Source organism: Chaetura pelagica, unplaced genomic scaffold (assembly GCF_000747805.2).
Source record: "Chaetura pelagica isolate M959 unplaced genomic scaffold, ChaPel_1.0 scaffold248, whole genome shotgun sequence".
In the NCBI taxonomy this organism is placed as follows: domain Eukaryota; kingdom Metazoa; phylum Chordata; class Aves; order Apodiformes; family Apodidae; genus Chaetura; species Chaetura pelagica.
Genome location: NW_009954309.1, coordinates 2,373,004 through 2,391,395, shown reverse-complemented (window position 1 = coordinate 2,391,395; position 18,392 = coordinate 2,373,004). Strand labels below are relative to the sequence as shown.

General features: G+C 42.6%; 1 protein-coding gene across 1 annotated transcript; it reads left to right on the top strand.

The window, feature by feature from the left end:
* Positions 1 to 4,998: 4,998 nt before the first annotated feature.
* On the top strand, positions 4,999 to 15,887 carry RGS10 (regulator of G-protein signaling 10). Its single transcript, XM_010003988.1, has 5 exons — positions 4,999 to 5,053; positions 5,525 to 5,643; positions 7,114 to 7,200; positions 12,717 to 12,860; positions 15,741 to 15,887. Exons 1-5 carry the CDS (start codon positions 4,999 to 5,001, stop codon positions 15,885 to 15,887), a joined length of 552 nt encoding a protein of 183 aa, XP_010002290.1.
* The last annotated feature ends 2,505 nt before the right edge of the window (positions 15,888 to 18,392 follow it).

Genomic DNA, 18,392 nt, shown 5'->3' with positions numbered 1-18,392 from the left:
GCAGGGGAAGGGGAAGGGCCGCGCTGCTTCCCCCACCGAGCCCGAGCTGTGCCCGGGCCGGGCAGCAGCTCCCCCGGGGCTCCCGGAGAGACCCTTCGTCCTTCCCGCTTCCAGCACGGAAGAGGGAACTGGAAATCTGCTCGGGAATGATGTCTCGTTAGCCGGGTTTTCATCGCGAGCTGCTTGCCTGTCGCTGTTGTTGCCAGCGGGACGACAAAACAGGGTTGTTCCAAGCTCTCAAGTCGGCTTGGAAGAGTTTGGCTTTGCGGGGAGAGCACAAAACGGGGAGTGGAAGCCGCCAGGAAGGGTGCGGGTCGGCGGTTCCCCCTGCAGACGGGGGGTCCGTGGGGCTGCGGGTGCCTCGGGGCGGTTCCTGCCCCGGGGGGCTTCTCTGCCTCCTCGCCGGGGCGGTGCGGGCCGGGTCAGCCCCTCAGGAGCCAGGGAGGTGATGCTGCACTTCACAAGGCGCAGGTGACACTCTAAGGAAAGCCAAGTGTTGCGTTTGTCTAGACTTTTGGGGGCTTTTTTTGTTGTTGTGCGTGGTTTTTTTAAGGATATATGTCTGGTGAAGAGTCCCAGAGATGCTCCAAAAGCGGAACGTCCCTCGGGTTTCCTTCCTTATAGTTAAAAGTGGCATCCAGTAGCCATCTGTTGTCAGAGACAGTCAAAAGAGGATGTTGAGGCTCGTGCTTTGAAGGAGGAGAAGGACAGCCCTGCTGTAGTGAAAAGCTCTAAAATCCAGCTGCTGCTAGGAATTAAGTTGTAGTGTGAGGAGTCACCCGGCGGTGCTTGGATACATGGAAAGTAAGGGGGTTTTTCCCTTTTTTCAGCTGCCTGCTTATGAGCTTTCCCACATAACCTTGGATTTATTCATTCCAGACTGGTGACTGTTGCTGGATAGGCATTCTGGTGGCTGTAGGAAGACAAGGTATTCAGAGTACTCTTAAATGGATAATAAGGGTTCATAGCTTTATGATCCAGGTGAGAAAGAAGGAGAGGGGGCAGGTGGTGTCATCAGAAGTTCTTCAAGAAGAAATCGAGGAGGCCTTTCTCAACATTGCATGTTAATGTTGAAATACAGAATAAGATATTTACATGCTGCTGTTGTCACACAGGCTGTGTGTGCTGGTTGTCTTTTGCTGAGGAGTTTCCCAAAGGTGCGTGCGGGGCAGGGGGAGTTAGAATAGGCATTTAGGAAAGGGATGCATTCAGCAGGGTCTGTGCTGCTTGGGATGGTGCCTTGCTGCTGCTGTACCAACAGTTTAGGAATTACAGCAGCTTGGGAAGCCTCTGCAGCACAGAGCCTGTCTGGAGGACAGGCGGATTAGCATGTCTAACTCAATTAGCTGTGCCTTAATCTCTGAACCTTTGGTGGGTTTCCACGTTTGTTTGGGGTTTTTTCCTGTGTTTGTTGAAAGCAAAAGGCCAAAACTGTAAGTTTTGACCTGCAAAGTTGTATATTTTGATAGTAGTGACACTTTATGTGGTTTCAGTCCAAGTTCCTGGTTGGAGAATGCAAGTATTTGCCAATTTTGATACCGCACTTCAGCTGATAATTACAGTGTTATTAGTGCTGCAGTTACCGTTACATCTGTTCCTTACAAAGAGCTTTTATCCACAGTGCTGTTGTGTGATAGGGGAAGGCAGCTTCCATGAGATTCTCCTCTTGCAATCATGCTCCAGCTAATGTAACTGCCTATTTGTGGGCTTAGCATAGGGCTCTTCTCTAAAATAATGGCACTGTTAAAATGAGCACTTCATGGTTGTTAGACTCAGTGGAAAGTTTGCTTCAGCAGAAGCTCAGCAGCTGCGTGTGCTTTGTTGGCTTTGCCTCTTGGTTTCTAACCCGTCTGAAAGATACCAAGTGCTCTCCTGTGACAGTAAGAAACGTAATTAGCATGTTGATCATCTGTTGTGCATTCTGTGCCTTACTTTTACAGAAATATTGCTGGAAGAGCTGCCATTTAGTAATGCCTTTTTTTGATGCACAAAATTATCTCCCAGTTTTCACTCACAGCAAGTGAGTCTGCCCTTCCTCATTTAAATCAACATACTAATGTGTACAGTTTGGTTGTTAAATTTGGCATTGAGCTTGTAATTTCCAAGTGTATAATGCAGCTCTTTGCCACTAGTTTAACTGGAGAAAGTTACCTTTATAAACAGCGAACAGAGATAAATAGGTTTCAAGGGGGTCATTATTGTAATTACATTCGTTGCAGTATTGCCCTCTACAATTCATTGTTTCAGACTTTCACTAAATTCTGCTTCAGTGGAGGGACCCTTTTTAAGGTAATTTAGTAACATGTTATGGGGTGTGGGTTTGGGGATTAGCTTTGTGAGTAATTTGTGGGGAAAACCTCTTTCCTATCTTCCAAGCTCCTAAAAAAGTTCTAGAAATCACACCACCACGTCTGCTAAATTAAACCAGCGTGTGGAGTGGGACATTATGATCCTAATTGGGGTGAGGGTGTGTGATTTTTCTATTAGAAAAAGAAATGTTTGCAACGGCGTATTTAATGGGATGTAATAAAAAAACCCAGCAGGTTTAATATCCTCATAAAATTTCAGGGTGTTTCCTGCTGTCCTGTGTCACGCGTAGCCTTTTTACATCTGCGCTGAAGGGGAACGTTTGTGTTTCGTGATGGTTGCAGAGGAACACTGAACGTGGGGATTCATGGTGCTCAGCCTGGAGGGAGAGCTTTGTCAGTGCCATGCCCAGCTCACACACCTGAGCCCTCTGGAGCTGCTGGCACATTCCCTGGCACAGCTTTGGCCCTGCCATCTGTGTTGCCCCTGGCACAGCAGACAGGGTGGTACCAGCCAAGGGACGTCTCCAGCAGGCTGTTTGGGTGCAGTTATGGTGGTTTTCTGGGGGGAATGCTCAGGACAAAGGATGTGCTGCACTGCCTGATGGCAGCACCCAAGAGTGTTCTTTGGCCTTTTGTGTTTATCGTGTTTGGGCAGTCTGCAGGGTCTGGCTCCATCGTGACACTGTGGCTGGTGTCCCCTGCCCTTGCAGGGGCTGATGCTGGGAGCTGTAGCCCAGGCTGAGCTGGGGCTGTGGCTGCCAGTAGCACCCGTGCTGGCTGGGCAGAGCTTGCCTTGTGCCTGCACCATCCCATGGCCTCTGCTCTAAGGAACTCCCAGCTTTATACATGAGACAAGGGGGAATGGAAAGGTTGTGTCATATGAGCAATGGGCAGGCAAGCATCCTTTCAGGGCCACAGTACTTTGGGGGTTGTGTGGGAAGCTGGGTGAGTGGGGAAACAAACTGCGTAACGGAGTCCTGTACTTAGAAGAATGGATATTGGGAAGGAGTTGTGTAGGTCCTCCCTTCAAAACCAATATTTACTCAAAGGAGGAGGAAGAGGTAGAGGGAAGGGGCACTGGGTCACAGAAGAGAGCTATAGGGTTTGGAGGGTGATGAAGAGCAGCAGGGGAATGTAAAAGGAAGATGGAGTTGCGTTGGGCTGAGTAGGCTGAAGTGGGAGTAAGCTGAGGAGAATGGAGAGACAAAACAAGACACTAGTGAAAGCAGCTGAGGAGAAGCAGATTGATGTATCCCGGGTGCATGGAAGCACTTGTTCTGGCCTTTGTCTGCTCGCCTGCAAGGTTTTTTTAGGTTCTCATGGCACTGAGTCTGCCCTTTATTGCACTGGCTCATTGAAATGCATGGTTTTCACAGTAATCATTAAAGTCCACTTATAATTTGGCTGGAAAAGAAACACTAAAAGAAAATCTCACTCCCACGTGTTCTGTGCTAAGTCATATTTTAAATAAGGGAATGGCCTTATTCTTCAGGCTGTTATCAGCCATACACACAGAGCTGCTTTTCTGCTTGCAGGTGACAGTGATCATAACAAGAGATTCAAGCTTCTCAGAAGTAATTGTGTTCTGCTCCAACGTACTTGGCTATTCCCACTGAAATCTCACAGATGTTACTGAGATTAGATGCCCAGATCCTTTGAGTCAGGTTTCTAACCTAAACTTTGCAAGTGATAAACAAGAACCACATCCTTTTGCATGAGGGGAAACTGAGGCACAGTTAACTGGCTGTTCTCTTTGTCATGTGTGAATTCTGCAGTAGGGGTTTGGAGACAGTCCTCAGGTTCTGACCTTGACCTCTAACTAGCAGGCTGTGTGTTTCTTACACAGAGCTGTAGGTACACTTGCTTTGGAGCCCAGGCTGTAACAGTCCTTACCCAAATTGGTTGTAATCTTGGATCCTGAAAGGTTTTGTGCGGACACACAGTCCTCCTGTCAGTGTGTAAGAAATTTCAGGTTGGTGCTGCAACTGCATCAGGACAGGCAAAGGAGAGACAAGATTTACCTGTGAAAAATGGATCCTGTAGTGACCATTTGCTCAGTCATTTGAGTTGTGTTCCCTTCTTTTACATCTTTATTTACTGAGGGAATGAGTGTAGATCTCTCAGTATTAGGCAACAGGTGTGGAACCCACAGCTCCAGAAAGTTTCTCTCTCTTCCAGCTTTGAAATTTCTTCTGTGTGAAAAAACCCCTCCTGTCAGGAGAGAAAAGAAGATGTGAGTTCACTGAAAGCAGTGGTCCATCACTGTTAGAAAACCAAATAGACTCAACAGGCCTCTACCAACCAAAACTCAGTAGGCTTTGCTGTCGTGCCAGTATTTTGTAGGGCTTTAACCTTTGCATTTATCATTCTAGCTACCAGCTGAAAAGGGCATCTGATAGTATAGCTCTGCATAGATGGGTTTTTGAGATACTTGCTGAGGTTTAGTTTCACGTTGGAGGAAGGGGTTTGTTTAACAGAGCTTAAGCAAAAGTTACTAAGATCCATATAAGTTGGTAGGGAGAGTAAAGGGGTTATAAAAATAAACAGAAGCTGTATTGATTACAGTTAAGAGTTTTGTGCACCTTTCCAGTGGGTAGTGGTCTGAGGTGGAGGAGCTCTTAGCCTGACTTCTCATGGCCTGTCTTCCCTGGGCATTTTGGGTGTGAGAGCAAAGGAGGCCAAGCGCTTTATGTCTGTTTTAAAGATTTTTCAGATCAGCAGTAACATTCCTGGAGTCTTCCCAAGTAAAAGGTTTTCTGATGGGTAGCCAGCCGACAATGTTTTTTGGCATCACCAGCCTTGTATGTAACGCACTTATCCCTGGGATAGAAACATGTAAAAATGTCTATGTTCCATCTTTCCTATCTGTGAGAAGACTGGCTGGCAGATAAGATGTGTCACTTGACAGTGCCAGAACAAAAGGCAAACGGTCCTTTTACTACACAGGCTTCGGTCACTGTGTTCCACATGCTTGAACTCCTATAAAACAGTGACAGTGCCTACTTACATGCTCATGAATTATCAACTGCAAGGCATTTTTGTCTCCTTAAAGGCAAAGCAGAAATAAAATGTGTGTGTGTTTATTTTCAGTTTTATGGTGTCTCCTTCCAAGAGAGCAGCTGTAATCCAAGGGTGCAGAGGGCAATGGGGAAGAAATTCACATGATGTTCATCACTTCTAATGAAGATGACTTTTTTCAAATCTTTTTTTTCCAGAGATAAATGACAGCGAGGGTCACCCAAGCAGCAGCCACCAAACCTTGAAAGGAACCTCCAAATGGGCTACATCTCTGGAGAACCTCCTCGAAGATCCAGAAGGAGTGAAACGATTTAGGGTTGCTATATTAACTGTGGATATTTCAATAAACCAAAATTAGGATTTAAAGCTGAACGGGTCTCAGCATAAATGGTGCAGCTGTGCCAGTGCTGTAGGTACACAGGCATGCATCCTGCTAGATGCCTACCCTGAGCACAGGTGCCAGGGTTGGAGCTGTGGCATTTGCTGAGCTTCTCAGGTGGAGCCTTTTGCCTGCTGCCACTGCAGCTTGCTCTCCTAAGCCACATGAAGACTTTTGGTTGCATGTTTCTAAGAGGATCTATCAGCTGTTGCAAGGATTAACAAATTACTCTTGGATAAACTGCAGTCCTTGAGGCACCGATCTCTCTTGCCAGTCATTAATTATCACTGAGGACTGATCCTGCTCTCTGTGTTCTCATACATTGATACAACACGTTTTCCTTATTTAAGCAATGAGTTACCACTAACAGCTCCCAAGCCTGATAACTCTGTCGGGCTTTTACTCTGTGTTGGAGCAGCTGTTGTGAAAATAATTCCCTTTAAGTTTATGGCAAAGAGGGCTTGTGCAGCTCAGAATGCACCTTCATTAGGTGAGGGTGGAGAGTTGATTTTTCAAGGCCTTCTTGCCATACTAGCTGCAGGAATAGGAACTAGCTACTTGAGTGTGGTTTTTGCCATACCAAGCACTGGTAAAATGCACTGGGATAAAATTAATTCTTGCCAGTCTGGTTTGAAAGGTGATGCAAACCAGAGTTATAAAACACTGATTTAGAATTCTTAAAAAAATACAACAACAAGTATTTTTGGTGCTATTTAATTCTTGGCGTTATGTAATCACTGTTTTCTAACACTTGAAAGTGAAAACTGATGATCTCAAGAGCTATAAATATTTATGTAATTATTTTTTCTAAAGAAATCTGATGTGCTTTTTTTTCCCCATTTTAAAACATGCCTCACTTTTGGAGGAATGTGCTTTGTTTAAACACTGTCAAGAGAATACAAATACATCTTCTGCTTTAGTTTACTTAAGTTAATTTATTGCCACTGGTGATGTTTAGAAACGCTTTTATTGGTAGAGATTTTGCTCATTAAAAAAACAGAAAGGTAGTGGATGAGTATCTCAAGTAATCTGTGTCTGTCATTAAAATAGTTCATTATACTCACCTGCAAGTGAATTAATATTTTTTTGGATTTGCCTTTGAGTAATGGCTGTGAAATTGCTTGGGTTACTTCAGGGAGACTGAAGAAACTCTCCTTGTTAGTTACTGATATACTCTGAGATTAAATGTAGCTCATCCTTCTCCTGGATTCCAGGTGCTGAATTGTTCATTTGTGTCTTGGTAGTGTGCAGGGACCTTCCTGCAGTGGTTCTGTTGCACTGTTATGTAAACCCACTCCCTGGTAAAGCCAGTAGGCTTCTAGTTTTAATAACTACAGCTAGGAAGAGGGGAAAAACAATTGAGGAATTGGATCCTCACAGTTGGTTGTTTGTTTTTCTTTTCCCTAGGAGTTTTTAAAGAAAGAATTTAGTGAAGAAAATGTTTTGTTCTGGCTAGCGTGTGAAGAATTTAAGAAAACACAGGGAAAAAAACAGGTATGTTTCCTAAATCCATTTTACTTGCCAACATAGCTCCACCTCTGCTAGGGAAACTGTAAGGTTTCTGTTGCATAACCTGCTGCATGTGAGTGCAAATAAATGTATTTGAAGGAATTGCACTGAAATCACAGTGGTGGAATTGTTTGTAAACAAAGCCGGTTCTATTTCAAATCAAAACAAAACAAAATGCTGAAATTGTCAAGTTTCCCATGTTTTGAAAACTGATTTTTTTTGTTGTTGCTTGGGAATAGCAAAAAGTTGAATTCAGTGATGTTGCATCATCTTGCTTGAAAATATAAAGAGGTTTCATTCAGGACTTTTTTCAAAGCATAGCAGCTATTCTATGAAAATAGACACCATTATAATGTTTTATTGGAACATAGAAACAACAAACAATGCAATCAAAATGTTTTACAATACCAAAGTGAAAAGTTTTGTCTCAGGAAATAAAACATGACAAAACAAAAGACAATTTAGACTTCTTTGCTTAAATGTCTATTCAAATTGATGTATACCTGCAGAGCATTTTCATGAATACTGTCTTTTTCCAGTAGAACATATTCTAATGGAAATTTTCCAACCAGCCACCTCCAGTGAGTTTTTTTTCCACTGCCTGGATCTTGGTCTACGTTTAGATCCACCAGGAACACAGGATCCACTTTCACATTTAGGCTTCAAATCCTATAGAGTCACACCTAAATACACACTGTGGTTTTTTGCCTGTTTCTGAAAAAGGTTTTGTGATTTTTCTTTTTACTATTTTTTTTTTTTTGTGAAAAGTTCTGAATGTATTTATCTGTGAGATGCAGATTCTATGAGCATGAAACAAAGTAGTTTCAAAACTCCAGCTGAGCATCACTGTCCTTGAGACTCGGGCTCCTAAGTCCTATAAACCCTTTTTCTGAAATCCCACTGTGATGCTTTTGAGCTGTGCAGCTCTTGTTGCCAAAGGGAGCATTTGAAAAGGCAACGGGTGGAAATGCATGGCCCATTTTGCCCTCTTCTGCCCCAGGTTGATGGAGTGCCATGAGGATGTGAGGCTGGGAAATTCCCAGTTAAACCTCCTTCAGATGGGACTTCTTAGCTGGTTTTGGACTGTGCATCCTAGGACAGGAAACAGTAAACTGATGTTTAGAGGTAGTAACTTAGGGAATTCTTGAATGCATTGCCAAATGAATGGACAAAGACCTAACTAGGTTTCACTTAGCTTAATTATGGAGTACCAATCATTACACACTGGAGAGTCTGGGGGTTAGGACTGTCAAAGCTATTAGAGCCAGCTAGAGTAAATATGCTTTAGAATTACACAGGCTTACAGTAAATTTTTATAGCTACTTCTTATGGATGGCTTTGTTTAGATAATTTACAAAGCTAGAAAAAGCACTAAAAATAGAAATCTTTCCAGTGTTTATGATAGCATGAAGGATGGATTTATCCTCTGAACGTGACTCTTGAAATCACTCTATGTCTATCTAATGTGAGTGAAGTATTCTAAAAGCTACTTTTAACTTATTTTATAACCTGCTTCTCATTAAAACTGGTTTACCACAGAAACTAGCTCGCAGACACTTAGACTTTCGGTCAGATGAAGCTGATTTCAATTTAATCCAGATTGAAGAGGATTTTTTCCCCTGTTTTTGAAGTATAAGATAAACTTTTCATTACTTGACATGAGAATGTTAGTGTGGGGTTTTTCTTGGTCAGTTTAAGCTTGCACAAAAGTCACCAGCTGGTCAGTGGATTAAGTGTCCCTTTTGCCTAGTGTTAATGTCATCCCTTCAGTGTCAGCCTGGAACAGGGTTTGGTTTGGTGTGGGCTGGTAGAGCATTGAGGTGGTTGGCTCAGTAGACATGCTCTCCTTCCCTTATGCCCTTTCTGGTCTCCTCAGGTAGATGCAGGCTCCCCCTGCTCCTGCTTTCTGTTGGATGCAAACTGTCTAACTGTGTTAATGCCATCCTAAGAAAAATATCCTGGACCTTTCCTGAAAGCTTATTAAATTTGGTTCGGTGGTCACAGTCATGTGGGCTCTGCCAAGAAGCTGGCATATCAAGCCAACACAGGCAGATCTTGCAAGATGCTGTGCTGATACATCTTGTCTGTCTCCTTCCTCTTTAATGTGAACCTCTGTGCAGCCAGGATTGATTGCTGGATCATGGGAGCAGAGGGAGCACAGGCAAGAAGCAGCCAGGCTCTTGGCTGTTGTGTTGGCTCTAGGCTAGTGCTGGGAGTGCTTGGTCAGAAGTAGAGCTCAGACCAGACTGGTCCAGGAGTTGGTGTTTATTTTCCTGTTTGGGTGAACTACAACAAAATGCATGCAAATTTCGGGGAGCAGGGAAGATTTCTAGCAGATCTGGGCAGCAAGCAGGCTACATTACTGGTTTAGGCAGGTTTTGGATGGACTAGATTCAACCTGTCTTCTCACAGGGTGGAAGCACAAACTCCTCTCCTCAGCTCAAGGCACACCTCTGTAGGTTTTGGTTTGTTTTTTTTTAATAAGGATATTCTTTCTTTATCATTCCTTTAAAATTGAAATTAAAAGAGAAATGTGATTTTTAGTGAGGATTGAGGAAGGAATTAGGTCAAGTCCACTGTAGCAGTAAGCTCTGCTGCCACCCATATGGTCCTCATCTTAGGACACTTTTAATTATTGAAATGGGAGTGGTGGGGATAAGTGAATAAAACTTAACTTTAAATATTTTATTGCAGTTAGTCATATGCTGTTGTGTTTGTGACTGTTGATGAAATAAACAACATGTCCATGGTGCCACTTCCCAAAGTTTTTAAGTGTTTCTTCTCTTTCTGCTGAGCTTTAAAAATAAAATACAGATTGTAATAAATGCTGTAAACACCAAGGAATCTTTTCAGCTATCACTAAAACCCACCAAAATACCCGTGTCAAGAAATTTGGGGAGAATAATTTGGGAACAAAGTGTACGTATTCAGGAGTTTCTTCTGCCACTTCCCATGAGGAATGTGGCAATGATTAAGCAGGACTGGGTAATGCTGCACAGCTGCTAACTGCTGGAGCCTGTTCTGATGAGCATCTGGCACTTCCATTCCACCTCATTTGGGAACCACACATGCTTGAGAGCTGGGTTTGACCTTAGGAAAGGAAGTGGGAAATAATGTTGTATCCACTTGAAATGGTGTTGGGGATTTCTGTAGACAGAACTTCATATTCCAAATGGGAATTTGGCAGGGATGCTGGGGCAAGCACACAGATGTAAGCAAAAAGTGCCAGAAAACCTTTAATAACCACCTGTGAACAAGATCCCAGTTTAAGTGTTGTTTAAATTCCAGAGCAGAGTCCCCTGTGCAGAGGCATTAGTTCAGGCTGACACAGAACAAAGAATGCCACCCACTCTGCTTGGACCTGGCTCTCCCTGAATATTTACTGGGGGGGTGTATGAACACACTGGCGGCTTTAACTGGACTTTAAAAAAAAATAAATGTGTTGTAGTTAAACTGATGCTGTGCTACTGAAGCATGGCAGTTGCTCCATGTGCAGCAGAACCTGTAACATCTCGCTGTGCATTCCATATTTCCTCATTACTATAAAGTCAGATCCCCTGTGTCTCTCCAGTGACCCCCTCTCCCTGCCACGGCGCTTTCACTTCCTTCCTTTGTCATTCTTTCCCAAAAAATTCAGAGATCCTCCCCATTTCACCGACCTCCCACACAATCCTCTTGTTCCCCATGTGTTCTTTAAACTTCCTCACGGTACTTCTAGTTTCATGTTTCCCCTCAGGCTTTGCTCTGTTCTTTCTCTGCAGTGTCCAGCTTGCTCCTGTGTTCCTTGAGGAAGCAGCAGCTTATGTTGTGGCTGATGGGAGCTCTGTGTGCATTCATTAGGCAGCAGCTGAGCACATGCTGGCAGTTCAAATAGAGTAGATAACTTTTGAACGTGCACTGTGGCTTTTCCCTTGGTGCATGTGCTGCTTTTTCTCTCCCTTTCCTTTCTCTCGCAACTCTGTTTACATTGAATCAGTAGGAGGGTAATTGTATCTCAGTCTTTTGCCCCTCTTTTAAATATGGTTAAAGTTAGACAGCAGGTTCAAAAGTTATCAAGGTAGAACTGACAGTACAATCACTTGTGCTTGCTCATGCCATAATAGCTAAAGGTACATGTACTGTATCTGCATCAGGGTATTAACTTTACCAATTAAAGCAGTCACATCTCTGATTGATTGGATTAATTGCTCATTTAGAACAGATGTGGCTGACCAAGTCCTCCCTGATGTGTGAAACTGAAAAGATCACTATTTGTTTTAAAACACTTCGTTATGACCTAGTGCACCCAACACATGATGTTTTACCCACCAGATGAATACTCTGTATTAAAAAGGAGTAGTCCTGGAAAATGGGTGCTCCCATCAGCAGTGAGAGAGTTAACTCCTGAGGCCTTGTGAGTTGTCAAACGCATGTAGCTTTTCATCTAATTATCCCCAAATGTTGATCCTCAGCTGTAAAACATGAAAGGAATCCTGTGACTCCTTCATGGGCAAGAGTTTAAACGCTTCCTTCTTCAAGGCCACTTCCCATTAAAGATGCAGCCCTTTAGTTGGGATCTGGAGATGTGGTTGCTCATTAGGTGTTCCACAGGGAACATGGACAAGTATCCCTGGCTTAGGACTGTGCAGAGCCTGCTGCTGCACAGGGCTTGGTTTCAGTGTGCAGAATTCAGATTGCAGCAGGGCAGCTTTCCTCCTGCCTGGCTGGGCTCTCCTCTCCCCCACTGTTTTTCTCTAATCCAACCTTCTGGTCAAAGGGGAGCTTGTATTGACTTTCAGAAGGTTGTGGCCACTTGTTTAGTGCTTTGAAGCCTGAAGATACTGGGTAGGCTCAAAATGTTATCACTGTTACTGGTTTATCAAGAGAAGACCACTGAAAAAGGATTGCTGAAATCAGAGTAAACACTAACAAAAACCTGCTTTATGCAAGTCACACCTTCCCTTATTTATCAGCTTTCAGAGGTCCTTGAGAGTCTTTACCATTGGCCAAAAAGATACTTGCTGGGTTTTCTTAATCATGTAGCCAGTGTTACACATGAGATGCTCTAACTTTGCTTAGTAAAGCCTGGCAGTAAGAGTAAGTTTTCCCAGTGCTTTTTCCCCTTTGAGTTCCTTGTGTATGCTGGTTATCTGTTAGTAAAGATAGCCTTCTGAGAGGAACAAAGACAAGGCCCAGATAATGCTGATCAATTTTACATGGATTCTCAGATTCAGACATCATAACCTATTTAACCTAGAGTGCCAAATCCTGGTACCTTCCACTCATCTCAGTGCAGGAGTTGGCCTACAGAGGTGTTTTACCTCCAGTACAAATGAAGAAGCACAAATATGATACTCTACACACATTTGTTTTGTTACTTGTTTTCTTTTTTAAATTCAGACCATGTTTTGGTTTTAAGATGTAGAACCTCAAGAATTAAGTGACCCAGAGCAGTCTCCAATGTAATGTTAACAAATATTCCCCCAGCAAGCAGTTCCTTAAATATATATGTTCTTTTGCAGATGCAAGAAAAAGCTAAAGACATTTACATGACTTTCCTGTCCAGTAAAGCTTCCTCCCAAGTGAATGTTGAAGGGCAGTCCCGTTTGAATGAGACCATTTTGGAGACACCTCACCCTCTCATGTTTCAGAAGCTCCAGGACCAGGTAAAGTTATTTTCTTCAAGAACAGGGTTTTTTTAGGTTTTGTCTGCTTTCAGTGGACTCTGTTTTCTAAGCAAAGGCTTAGAAAAAATGTAGGGAATTTTGGAATTTGCCTACTGCTGCCTGTGGTGTGAATTCAATAGGTGGGCACAGACCTGGGTTCGTTCCATATTGGGGACATCAGTGCAGCTGCCCTGAAGCTGGATGTACAGTACCCCAGGCTACTGGCCCTGTCTAAATAACACCAATTAGTTAAAATACTCAGCACAACTGTGCTAATTCCAGGGATTAGTAATACTTGGATTGGAAACATGCTAGAGAAGTGGTGGAGGAATCCCATTAGTATGGGAAGAAGGTCTGTGCACTTCTAGAACTAAATGCAGAGCATTTAGGGGTTATTGCAGGTGTCTGTGGAGTTAAACTTCTGTTTATTGCTGTTAGGTAATAGTTCTGATCTTCTCTATTTTTCAACCCTTAGAAAGTTATGAAGAGTGGTATAATTTATTCTCTAAAGAACAGTGTTAACAGTTCTTTAGTTACAGTTACTTCTGGCACTGTGTGTCTGAGGTACAAAAAGGCACAGCTTGAAAGCCACAGGCTGGTCCACAATGTTACTGGTACTGCACTTCTGTTCCCTGGGGACCTACTGATTGAGATGGGGCTGGTTGTGAGGTCTGGTGCTGTGCTCCTGGGATGGCCTTGAACAAGTAGCTTGGAGGCACTTGTTCATGGGGAATGAGGTAGTGTTAGAGTGGTTCATGGAAGGTGTAGATTTCAAAATACTTACAGGGTAAATATTCCTGCTTCATGGACACAAGGAGAGGAGGAAAGAATAAAATTTTTTTTGCATGCTGTTACAAAATCTGACACTTCTGTGCATTTGGCTGGCCAGACTCCAGCAGATTTTTTTATCTTGCTCTTTCTCTCTGGGACTGCTTTAAATGATACAGGAACAAGAGGTGTCCAAGTTTGTAATGCTGACTTAGGACATTTTTTCAGGCAATGTCTTCCTTACAATTTCTTTTTCCTTAAATGTAGTTACGTTATAGTTGGCCAGTGCCAGGAGGTGTAGATTGACTGTGCTTAACTGCAATGATTTGGGTCTTCATTGAGAGGGTGTCTAGAGATTTTCAGTCTCTCACTACGTAGCTTATAAAGCAAGATTTCCACTGTTTTAAACATGAACTTAAATATGTAAAGAAACAGGGGTTAGTAAAATGCGTTGTGTAATTTATTTGCAAGGGGGATGTTTCAGCAAATACACAGACAAGAGCAGTCAAGTTTTCCCTGTTTGAGTTTGCCCAGGTTCCTTGAGGATGTGAAGTGAAAAAGCAGCTTGAGATTATTATTAATTTTTTTTCCCTCCTTACAAACTGTTGTATCACCTACTTGTACTATCAGTTAAAAATGAAGCCAATAAAGGTGAAGTTCCAGTTACCCACACATGGATTATTCACACATGAAGGTCAGAAAGCAGAAATTCCTCTTGGAATTTCAGTTTCTCTGAGTCCCATAAAATGTAATCACTCATGAAGCCTGACTCAGAGAGACTCCATCAGTGAAATAGTAGGCAGAGGGGGATGTAGGCTTTGGTTGAGCCTCAGCTACAGTTTTGAGGTTTACCTTTTTCCTTTCTCTCTGCTCCAAGACCAAGCGAAATATGGTCCTGACCTTGACACCTGAAGATATTCCAGGCTCCTCTCCTAAGCCCTTTTATTTTCAGAAAATACCAAATGGGTTCCAGCTTTTTTTTTTTTTATCTGAAGTGGTTATAAATAGAAGAGAAAAGCAGTTGTGTTGGGGGACAAGCCAGAACTCAGCCCTGGGAGAGGAGAGCTGTGCTCAGTGCTGACTTTGTTCTTCCACACTGGCTGTGGGAATATGGGCTGGTTTTGGGCTAGTGCAAAGCTTGATGGCACAAGATGAACCCATCACCAATTTTAAATCACACTTTAACTGGCAAGTTACACCTGTACCAGATCAGCTTTTTGTGGCAGGTACCTGCAACATTTCTGATCTAGCCTGAGACCAGTCTTGTTTATTGGCTGTGTGGTAATGTAAAAAGCACCAAAGGGTTGGCATGAGTTTAAGAAACCTTGGTTAAACCAGTTGTTTCAGTCTCCATTCAGTTTGCTGTTTCAGAATCTGTGTAAATGATTTAGAGGCTTTTCTTGACAATCCAGTGCTCTGTGTAGAAGGAGCTACTGCAGTCAGAAATGTACCTAAAGGCACCACTGAAAGAGCAGCCAAGCATTGGAACAGGCTGCCCAGGGAAGTGGTGGAGTCACCATCCCTGGAAGCGTTCAAGCAACATGTAGATGTGGCACTTCAGAGCATGGTTCAGTTGGCATAGTGGTGCTGGCTTTACAGGTGGACTTGATGATCTTAAATGTCTTTTCCAACCTTAATGATTCTGTGATTCTATGAAAGGTACCTCTTTTTCTTCAGCTCTGCATTATCCCTCTGAATATCTTCCAGCTACCCTGCCAGAGGACATCCTCGCTAGGTTTCACTCCTGGTGCCTCTGCAGAGCTGTGGGAGGGGACCAGGGAATCTCCTGGTTTGTCCACACATACAGTTACCTGATTGTCAGCCATAAAATACCACCTAGTGACCATGGCATGTGACCTTCCCACCTTCAGTATGAGGTTTCCAAAGTTGGTTGTTGTGAAAACCATATTCTGATTCATAAACTGTGGAGCCTACAATGTTGTTTGCTACATGCAACCCCCGTTGAAATGTATTTTAATGTCATGCTTTTGAGTAATGCTTTAGTTCTACCAGAAGAAAAATACTTTAGAATTCTTATACTGTCCTTCTCATTTAAAATCTGGTTTTGCTCAGGTCATTGTTTTTGTGTTTCCTCCCTCCACCCCTTGCCAGATCTTCAATCTCATGAAATATGACAGCTACAGCCGCTTCCTGAAGTCAGACATATTCCTAAACCATAAGAAGTCCGAGGAGCAAGAGGAGAATTCATCAGAGGCTCAGACTGCAGCTAAAAGAGCATCCAGAATTTACAACACATGATACAATGAATCTCTTCAGGAGAGGCAGTACAATTACTGAATTACACTCAGGAATAGTCAAGGTTTATAGCAGTTGCATTTAGGGCTTGAAAAGCTCGAAACCTTTTTAGGAGATACTTACCTTCTTAATTGCTTGAACAACTAATTGTTTTTTGCATGATAGCTAATAACCAAGCACCCAGGGAAAGACTTTTCTAGCTAAAAGGCTGAGGTATTCTTCCATAGCATGAATTGCATTTCATATTTCACAAGTTAAAGTGCTTTCAATTTTTGTATTTTCTTGTGTGAGGCATCATGATGATGAGAAATGGGAGACAGGATGGTTGTTTTTTTACTTTTGCCTTGTAATTTTTATTTGTGACCAGTACATTCTGGATTGCTGGGAGAAGCAATGTGGATGAGTAATTCTTAGCAAACTTAGTCATGAGGGAAAAGAATCTTTCAGGGTTAGCCTCAGTAGAATCCAACCCCTTCCTGTGTAACATTGTTCGTGCACGGTGATATCTGTTTTGCTTTGCTTTTATTGTTGAATCAAAACACTTCTGTAGTAATGACTTTCATTTCTGTATTTCTTAAATTTCCCGAGTGTTTTTGCAGTAGACAATCATGTTCTTCAGAAGATGGAATGACTTGCATTCCCTAGGGAACAAAAGCTCTAAGATAGACAGAATCTCTGAAGAACTTCTAAGAGCCATTAGGAAACATCCCACTCAGGGCACACAACTTTCAGCAAAGCTTGACCTGGGCATGTCCTGCATGTCAGCAAAACATCAGCATCAGATGCTGGCACTGGGAGGCATCTGGTTTCTCCTAGGTCTCCTGGGCAATCCTGCCCTGTGTGGCAAGAACACTTTGGCAAAGGACCAACCAATAAAGTCTGGCTTTGTTTTACTAAAATCATCCTGCCTAATATTGTTTGCCCAGAGAAATATCTCAGGGCTTCTTAATCCTAACTTTTGATAGCTGCAATGGAACAGGTGGTTGATGTGATTTAGCCATTCTCACATCAAGCTTGAGAGGAAGGGGAATTTATTTCATGCCCAGAGCAATCAGATGTCAGGGAGGTAAAGGAAGATGCTCCCAATGAGCCTTCCATATCATCCTGGGACTGTGTCAGAGCTGCAAAGCACATTTTGGTGTACAGTTTTTCCTGTGTTCATGTAGTTTTGAATTAATTCACTGCTGTCTTACTAAATTGCAGTTGAAGATGGGAAAGCATATTGGCTCCATGGTCTATTTCCAAGCTTTGCAATGTGTAGTCTGGCTATTTCACGTGCTCTCATTATTTACTCTTTCATTTTGTGCACTGCTTTTCTTGAACATCTGTTTATGTGCTGTCTAATCTAAATGCACAGTTAGCTTTTGATCATTTTATAGTTCTTTTTTTTGTCAGAAAGGCCAGATGTGTTTCATGCATTACTGTCACTATCAACATTTTTAAAACGAAGTCTAGACTAATTTTTGAGGATGCAGACTCACTTGGTAGACTTGAGTAGTTCTTTTAACTCTGAGCCACTCTTGCAGATAATGTGTAAAGGATATGGTTTCCATGGGCTCCTCCCTAATTAGATGGAAGTGTAGGAACAGGAGTTCTGATTCTAACCCCTGAATGGCCTGTTAATTTATGGAAAATCAAAGAAGAGGTCAGTGCCTCCATATGCATGTTTTAAGGTCTAATTCTTATGCACTCTGTTCATTTTCCTTTTATGCTCTCAAAAGATTTAATGGTGAAGTCATAATCTTGCTCCAGGCACTTTCAGTGCTATTTGACCTCATACTTGAGTTGCATTTAAATATTTTGCTGAAAAGGGTGAAGTAAGCACGTGCTGCCTTCTGTTGTGCTGGGAAATAGGACCATCCAGGTCTGGACTTGCCAACTCTTTGTAATCTCAGGATTGCCTCGTTTGAAAATTCACAGTAATCATGAACTCTTAATGTCTGCCACAGCAGAGGATGGAACTTCTGATACCATTGAAGTCCTTGGGAGTGGGATGCTTAAACACATTGAAGAGGTGGGATTTGTTTCTTTCCAGTTAATGCAGCAGAAGTCTTAGTGATACAGGAAAAATGCAGGATGGGGACCTTCATGGGAGAAATGCAGAATGAGCTCTTACCACATTCATCACGTGGATGCACAGTAGGTTCATTTTTAATCATATTGATTTTAAAAATGCATCAGTAAGGGAAAAGGGTCTTTGACTATTGTGTTTTAAAATGATAATAACAAAAAATGAAACCAGAATCTCTATGGGTAAGGGTAGGGCATTAAAGAGAGAAAATACTCATTTGTAGCTGCTTATAAACAAACTTTTCTTTGGCAATATGCTCCCTGCCAGGTACTGTATCATTTGCTTCTTAAGAGATGTGCCATAGGAGTAGACAAAAGGTGCTTTACACTTCTGCCAACCAAAAGTTAATCAAATGGAAATGCATTTTGTAGCAGCATCTCAGTGCCTGTGATGTTTGTTTCAATCCCTATGATGTTTCTAAGGTTATCTGCCTAAAT

What these genes read in the sequence shown, in the direction of transcription:
- RGS10 (XM_010003988.1), top strand. Translation starts at nt 4,999, where the DNA reads ATGTCTGTTTTAAAGATTTTTCAGATCAGCAGTAACATTCCTGGAGTC. An exon ending in CATTCCTGGAGTCTTCCCAA is followed by an intron (nt 5,054 to 5,524) that starts GTAAAAGGTTTT and finishes TTTTTTTTCCAG; the next exon opens with AGATAAATGACAGCGAGGGT. An exon ending in TTCAGAAGCTCCAGGACCAG is followed by an intron (nt 12,861 to 15,740) that starts GTAAAGTTATTT and finishes ACCCCTTGCCAG; the next exon opens with ATCTTCAATCTCATGAAATA.